Here is a 7,741-nt window from a genome sequence, read left to right on the forward strand (position 1 = left end):
CGCCAGCAACTCATAGCAGCCCAGCTCCAGGATGAGCTGTTGTTCAGCATCTTAGCTGTAGAGGGCAGTGTCACTGGCCCTCATGTGGGATCTGAACTGGGGCCCTGATGTGCAGAGCTGGCGTCCCAAACCAGCTCTTAACCAGCACGCCACTCGGCTGGCCGTCTCCATCTTTTTACATCTTTAAAGTCTTTTGAAACCTTTGTAAATCTTGCAAAGATTTACATAGAATAGAATTTACATAGAATAGGTCATTCCTTTACTTTCAGGGGCACATGGGAACTCTGGGAATATGATGAAAGTTTTGGCCCTTCTTCCAGGAAAATGTACACCAGCATGTACACTTGACATGTGGCCGACATTTGTGTCTGTCCATAGCTTTCCCCTCCTTCCAGGGCAGTGGTTATCACACTTTAAGTGAAATAAGACTTTGCGGGGAACTCATGAAATAAACAGACTGTGCTTCAACAGCTTTTTGTGAGAAAGCTCAGGACACTTAGATAAAAGAAGAGACTCGACTTGGAGTATGATTGAGGAACAGGACTCTCGGACTACAGGGTTAGTAATTGGTGAGGTCGTGAAGCCCAGTGGGGGACAGTGGGGTCTTTGGAATCAGACCTGAGCTTTGAATTTGGCTCAGCTGCTCACTGGCCAGGTGACCTTGACCAGGGGCCTAACCTGTGGGGGTTTTCATTTCCCCCACCTCCTGTATGAAGGGGGGTGACAATATTGCATGAGGGTTAGATGAAATAATGTAGCTCTGAGCAGAGTGTTGGACATACTGCTGGAGCCTGAGAACTGCTGACTCTCGTGTTTATATGTAACGTGTGTCATTTAAGACTAGGTGTTGAACAGTAATTCATTAAGTGGTGCCAAGTGTCTAATCATTTTCCTTGTCAGCATCAGGCTTGAAGGGCTCTGGCCAGACTGCAAAGGAGGATTTGCTCTCTCCTGGGGTGGTGGGAGCCACTGAGAGATTTGAATGTACAATACCAAACATCAGGTGTTCTTACTGTACATTTTCTTTCTTTCCTCCCTAGAATGGCTTCAACAAGGAAAACCAGCCATCCCATGCACGATATCTTTGGTGATTTCAGTGATATTTCCTCAGAAGATTCAAAGATGGAAGAAATCAGAAACTTGAAAATCAGTAGGAACCTCACCAAAAGAGCTCCCAGTCATAGCAGATTTCTGAAAAGAAGCCAAACTCTGGATGAAAAACACTTATTCCCGAAAGAGGATACTGGCCTGGGGAGTGGGCCCCGGCTGTCCTCAGGGAGACCCCTGACCACTGCCTCAAAGCTAAGGACCAGCGCTGCGCTCAGGAAGCTGGCCCAGATTGAATCTAAGATCATGAACCGGAAGGTGCAGATGGACTTGTCTGACATGGAATCCAACCCAGAGACCTCCAGCAGAGCAGACAAAATTCCTCCCAGGAGTACAGTTGAACTTTCTAAACAGAATACAGGCAAAACCTCCCAGGAGCAGGCCTGTGAAATTCCTGTCGCTGAGAGCAACACACTGAAAGGGAAGGCCAGTAGGTTTCTAAAGAAGAGAGGGCCACCCATGGAAAACCTATTCCCTAAAGCCCACTTTGGGACAGAGAGGAATTTTCCAACACCCAAAGAAAAAGAACCTACTAGAAAATTGGATTCTCCAGACAGTGATGAAGAGGAAATGAAAGAGTTGCTGGGAAGCTTGAAGGAATCTTCTAGCGAAAAAGAAATACACATGAAACAGGGTTTCACCAGCACCAGATTCAATAAGGAAGAACGAACAGAACTATTCTCGGTAAGGTTCGCACGTATTTATGTTCAAGAAAGCCCCCATTTGTACCTTTCTGTCATAGTGCTAGAGACTTGATAGCAACCGTCCCCCCTAAGCTACCTGAGAAAAGGGTTTGACGAGGAAAATTGGGGTTTCAGACATTCACAGCTATCTATTGTGGGTGTGCTCTGTAGGGGATGGAATTTGGGGCACATGAGGCAGCTTTACAATACTATCTAACTCGTAACTGTGTAAACCACAGCACAACACTTTGACCATTCAAACGCCAGCAGTGATTAATGCCTTCTGCGATCCACGCCTACTTGTCACTTGTACCACACAGGAATCATTAACTTGGGAAGGCTGTATTTCCATTTTTTTATTGAGATGAAATTCACATAAAATTAACCGTCTGTAAATGAACAATCCAGTGTCATTTGGTACATTTACAATATTGTGCAACTACCACTTCTATGTAGTTCTAGACATTTTGATCACCCCCAAAGGAGACCCATTAAATAATCACTCCCATTTCCCCCTCCCCCAGCCCCTGGCAACCACTAATCTACTTTCAGTCTCTGGATTTGCCTGTTTTGGACATATCATATCAATAGCATCCTACACCATGTGGTCTTTTGTGGCTGGCTTCTTTCACTCAGCATGATGTTTTCAGGGTTCATCCATGTTGTAATGTGTGTCAGTACTTCGTTCTTTTTATGGCCAAATAATATTCCACTGTGTGGATGGACCACATCTTATTCATTCTTCCATTGATGGGCATTTGGATCTTTTCCCTCTTTTGGGCATTGTGACTCCTGCTGCTATGAGCATTTGTGTACAAGTATCTGAGTCTCTGTTTTCAGTTCTTTTGGGGTAGATACCTCAGAGTGGAATTACTGGGTCCTATAGTAATTCTATGTGTAACTTTTTGAAAACCAGCCAAACTGTTTTCCACAGTGGCTGCACCATTTTACATTCCCACCAGCAGTGTATGAGGGTTCCATTTTCTCCCTATCCTAGCCAATACTTGTTATTTTCTGGGTTTTGATTATATAATAGCTATCCTAGTGGATGTTAAGTGATAAGAAGGCTGTGTTTTAAGGGAAAACAATCTCCATATTTTGGTTTTGTTGAAGGTCCAGGCTGTCATAGATCATGTACTCGGGGACCTTCATTTAGAAAATGTGTAATTAACAATATGTATTTGAAAGCAAAGCGGTAGTTCTGATTATTTGTGGAGTATTTCTAATACTAACATTATCTTGTCTAAATATTGTACCTTGACTTTCAGAAATGAGGGGAGAGGAGAGAAAGGGCCACCGAGGGATAAATATCTGATCTCGGAAGCTTTGGTCCCATGCACCCCACTAGCCATACTGTCAAATGATAAGGACTTGTTTATCACACATTTGGTAATTTTGTTTCTTTCTTTTATTTCCGCCAAAGTAGGCTCAGCTTCCAACTCAACCGAAACTCCTTTCGCTACCCAGTGAGGAACTTTCCAGCCCAAAGCCACTTGGGACATCACATCTGCCAACCTCCCAGTCAGCAGACAGGACCCTTCACGGCATGCGCTCAAGAGCACGCTCCCCACAGACTCACACTGCAGGGGACAGAGCCCCTCATCTGGCATCACCTTCCATCACCAGCACTGTGTCAAAATCCGTGGTGCACAGCAGGCCCTTGTCCCCTTCTGGAAGGAGTGAGGCTGAGCCTGGGGAGAAGTTGCTCTCAGAAGCCTCCGACGACAGCCTAAGCGGTAATCCATGGCCCTGTGCAAGGTCATCACCCTGGGCAGGAAGGGTGAGGCAGCCGTTAGGGTCCCCAGTATGGTGGTCACAGGCTACCATCACAGGGAGTGCATGGGAGGCCTCATCACACCCCCACTCCCTGACATCCTTTCTTGGCTGAGGGGCCAGGTCAGAGTTTTGGTCTGTCGTTAAAGACTTCATCCAGTAACCCTGACCAACTACAGAGCAATGACCCGAAATGGCTAGTGGGGTGCATGGGACCAAAGCTTCCGAGATCAGATATTTATCCCTCGGTGGCCCTTTCTCTCCTCTCCCCTCATTTCTGAAAGTCAAGGTACAATATTTAGACAAGATAATGTTAGTATTAGAAATACTCCACAAATAATCAGAACTACCGCTTTGCTTTCAAGTACATATTGTTAATTACACATTTTCTAGAGCCACAAGCAATAGAAAGGCCACTCAGTTTTCCTTTTTGCAAAAGAGAAACTTGCCTCCTTTCCTTTTTAAATTCAGAAAAGGAAACAAATCTCTATAACCAGTCACAATTAAACATTTCTATTATTTCCATAGTATTTAACAGTATTTTAATATTATATGGATTTAAGAAAGAGGAGAAAGGAAAGAGATGTGGCGCCAACATGGGTTTTTTCCCTCTGGGAAGCTTTATACTCAAATCCAAGCTACATAACTGTGTCCTGAGTGCCTGCTGTGTGTCTGAAGGACAACCAATGCCAGCCCTGCCCCCAGGGGCCGGGTGACCATTACCTATGAATCAGTTATAGGGGAGGAAAATATAGCTTTTTCCTTTTCCTTCTAGGTTCTCAGCTGGGGCTCTGTAACAAAAGACAGATGGACGGGAGAACAGCATGCAGATAGTAAATAAATATTTAATGTAACTTTTACGTGATAGGAGCCCTCCTAAGAAACCAAGGACCTGAAGGAATGGGTCAAGCCTGAGTGTGTTTGCGCTAGGTTTGATGAGGAGTGAAAAGGCCTGGAAAAACGTGACAGGATGAAAGAAATGAGCTAAGGGCCGTAAACTGGGGGATACTGAGCAAGGCCTGTCCGTTGGGATTCCTCTTGGTGTGTCCCTGTGTCTTGGCCACAAGGATGGTCCCTCCCTCTGGGTAGCGGGATGGCCCCTCTCACAGGAGGGTCTTCCCAGCCTGCCTCGGGGAAAAAGTTAGAGAGTGCTCACAGCACTTGCCATTGCTCAGATTCCTTCAGCTTGAAATACTCAGTATGCCAAGGTGCCAGCCCAGTGGGGTGGGGGAGAGAGGTGCTGCCAACAAAGATCCATCCCTTCCGCCGGCCTGGGTTAGGGTCAGAGGATGCAGTGGGGTGGGGCCTAGGCTGTGAATGAGAACAAACCCCTTTGAGCCCTTTCAGGGGCTACCATCTGCCAAACGTCCCTTGGAGCCTGGCGGGTACTGGCCCAGATCTTTAGGCCAGAGGGCTGCTAAGTGGTTGTCCTCACCAGTCCGTCCCCACTGCTGGCCTGGAGGGGCCTCTCCTGGGGGCAAGACCCCACCCTCCCTCATCCAGATGCAGCCTTGAGAAAGGGAGGCTGCTGGGAGTGGTGAGTCTGAGTTTGGGGTCTGACATGTCTGGGGTGGATGTCCTGGCCCCGCCAGTTACCGGTTGTACAGTCTCGGCTTCACTGTGCCTCAGTTTCCTCGTTTGTAAAGTGAGCAGACCCACATCAGTGAAATAATGAAAGGGAAGCGCCTCAGCTGGTCCTGATTCACAGTAAGTGCATGCGTTTAAGGGTTGGCTGATGTGATAATAATGTTATTCCTCAGCCAACACTATTCTAAGTGCTCAAGTCCAGAATCTTTCATGGGCCTTGGCCCTGGGCCAGTTGGGATGGCTTAGTTCAGATGTTTTGTCCTAGAGCGCATGTTTGGACCTACCTGCCACATGAATTAAAGTGACAGTCAGTGTTAGAGGAGGGAGCGACCCTCAGACTGGAATGACAGGTAGGATTGATCTAGTCTGACGGTGGGAGCCTGGCGTTTGAGGCTGCACTCAGCTGACCTTTCCAGAGAGAATGGGCAGCTCACCCTTCCCCTCCCTCCAGCTCTGTGCCTCCTGCCCAAGGGCCCTGCTCCCATCTGTTCTTGCTAATAGTCCTCAGCACCCACATCCTCGGGCCCTGGTGACCGGCCTGCTGGCACACCAAAATGCTCATTCACTGTTAGCGCCTGTGTCCTTAACTTGCTTTAAGTGGGAACACAGGACACTTTGGGCTCAGTCTCACGTCTGCCTGAGCTGCCACTCCCCTGGCATTATATGCAGCCTTCTCCCCATCTCCCCATCTCCCCCAGAAGCCAGGTGCCCCTCCCACCCCTCATACCTCAAGCACACTTGTCACTCACCATGCATCCTTCATTGCATTGTGATTGTCTGTTCATCTGTCTAGAGCAGGGGGCAGGAGACCCAGTGTCTGTTTCTATAAAGTTTTATGAGAACACTGCCGCACCTATTCATTTACACCTGGACCAAGGTGGCTTTCACACCATAAGGACAGAGCTGAGTAGTTGTGACAGAAACAGTCTGGCCCGCAAAGACAAAAAATATTTGCTATCTAGCCCATTAGAGAAAAAGTGTGTGGACCCCCTGGCTGGCTTATTGAGAACAGCGACGGCTCGTCTTCCCCTCTTCCTAACCCTAGGGCTTCGCCTACAATGTGATGGTAAATGTTTATGGAGTAAATAAATGAGTAAATATTGTCATGTTACATTTTTAATTACAGATTTTCGAATAAATATTTTATCCCTTGATGATCTGGTTCCAGCTGTCAGTGAGAAATCAGAACAGAAAGTAAGTACAACTAATTTTTCATTGTAGGTCATTACATAGAAAGACTTGCAACCATTCTGCTTCATTTAGGTTAGCGGTTCGTGGGAGGGCAGGGGGGTGGTGGGCGATTGTGCTCCCAGGGGACACTTGATTGTCATGACTGGGGTTGTGGGGTGCTGCTGGCTTTGAGTGAGTGGCAGCCGGGGATGCTGCTCAGGTTCTTGGAATGCTCAGGATGGCCCCCCACTGCAAAGAATGTTTGGGCCTCAAATATCAATAGTGCATAATACATAATGACACCTTAACATTTCACCCACGTGCCCCTATGCAGAGTCGCACCATCAGTGTTAAGTGCAGTAGCCCGTGCTGAAGCGTTTCACGAGTCCTGTTCAAATACTTGGCCTATCCAAATCTAACCAAGGGCCAGTGGGGACCCTCACCTGCTGGGCCCCCAGGAGTACCCTGTACCTCATTCTAAGGCAGTGGTATTTGGAGCGTTGTTGATCACTCAGAAACACTTTCCAATTAATGTGATATACCACATCAACAAAATGAAAAATAAAAACCATATGGTCATATCAATAGATACAGAAAAAGCATTTGACAAAATCCAGCAGCCATTTATGATAAAAACTCTTAACAAAGTGGGAATAGAGGAATCATACTCAACATAACAAAGGCCATATATGATAAACCCACAGCTAACATCATACTCAATGGGGAAAAGCTGAAACCATTCCCCTTAAGATCAGGAACAAGACAAGGTTGTCCACTTTCTCCACTTTTATTCAACGTAGTTCTGGAAGTTCTAGCCACAGCAATCAGACAAGTAAAAGAAATAAAAGGCATCCAAATGGGTAAGGAGGAAGTAAAATTGTCATTATATGCAGATGACATGATACTATATATAGAGAACCCCAAAGACTCCACCAAAAAACTATTGGAACTGATAAATGAATTCAGTAAGGTAGCAGGGTATAAAATCAATATTCAGAAATCAGTTGCATTAGTATACACCAATAACAAACTAACAGGAGACATTAAGAAAACAGTCTCATTTACAGTTGCTTCAAAACTGTAAAATACTTAGGAATAAATTTAACTAAAGAAGTAAAAGACCTGTACTCAGAAAATTATAAGACACTGAAGAGAGAAATTAAAGATACAAATAAATGGAAACACATACCATGCTCATAGATAGGAAGAATTAATATAGTTAAAATGTCCATGGGCCGGCCGCGTGGCTCGTTGGTTAAGAGTTGGCTTGGGACACCAGCTCTGAGCAGCAGGGCCCCGGTTCGGATCCCACATGGGCCAGCGACGCTGTCCTCTGCAGTTAAGATGGTGAACAACAGCTTGACCTGGAACTGGGCTGCCGTGGGTCACTGGCAACAGCATAGGCTGCAGCCCCAGCTGCA

General features: G+C 46.3%; 1 protein-coding gene across 1 annotated transcript in view; it reads left to right on the forward strand.

The window, feature by feature from the left end:
* The window catches only part of CUNH19orf44 (chromosome unknown C19orf44 homolog), a 17,993-nt gene that overhangs the window by 2,560 nt on the left and 7,692 nt on the right, over window positions 1-7,741 (forward strand). The window contains exons 2-4 of the mRNA XM_019641994.1: window positions 1,041-1,791; window positions 3,217-3,526; window positions 6,277-6,344. Of these exons, the coding sequence (XP_019497539.1) occupies window positions 1,042-1,791; window positions 3,217-3,526; window positions 6,277-6,344 (1,128 nt within the window). The 5' untranslated portion in view covers window position 1,041. The remainder of the gene's footprint in view (window positions 1-1,040; window positions 1,792-3,216; window positions 3,527-6,276; window positions 6,345-7,741) is intronic.

Source organism: Hipposideros armiger, unplaced genomic scaffold, assembly GCF_001890085.2.
Source record: "Hipposideros armiger isolate ML-2016 unplaced genomic scaffold, ASM189008v1 scaffold_64, whole genome shotgun sequence".
NCBI classification, from domain to species: Eukaryota; Metazoa; Chordata; class Mammalia; order Chiroptera; family Hipposideridae; genus Hipposideros; species Hipposideros armiger.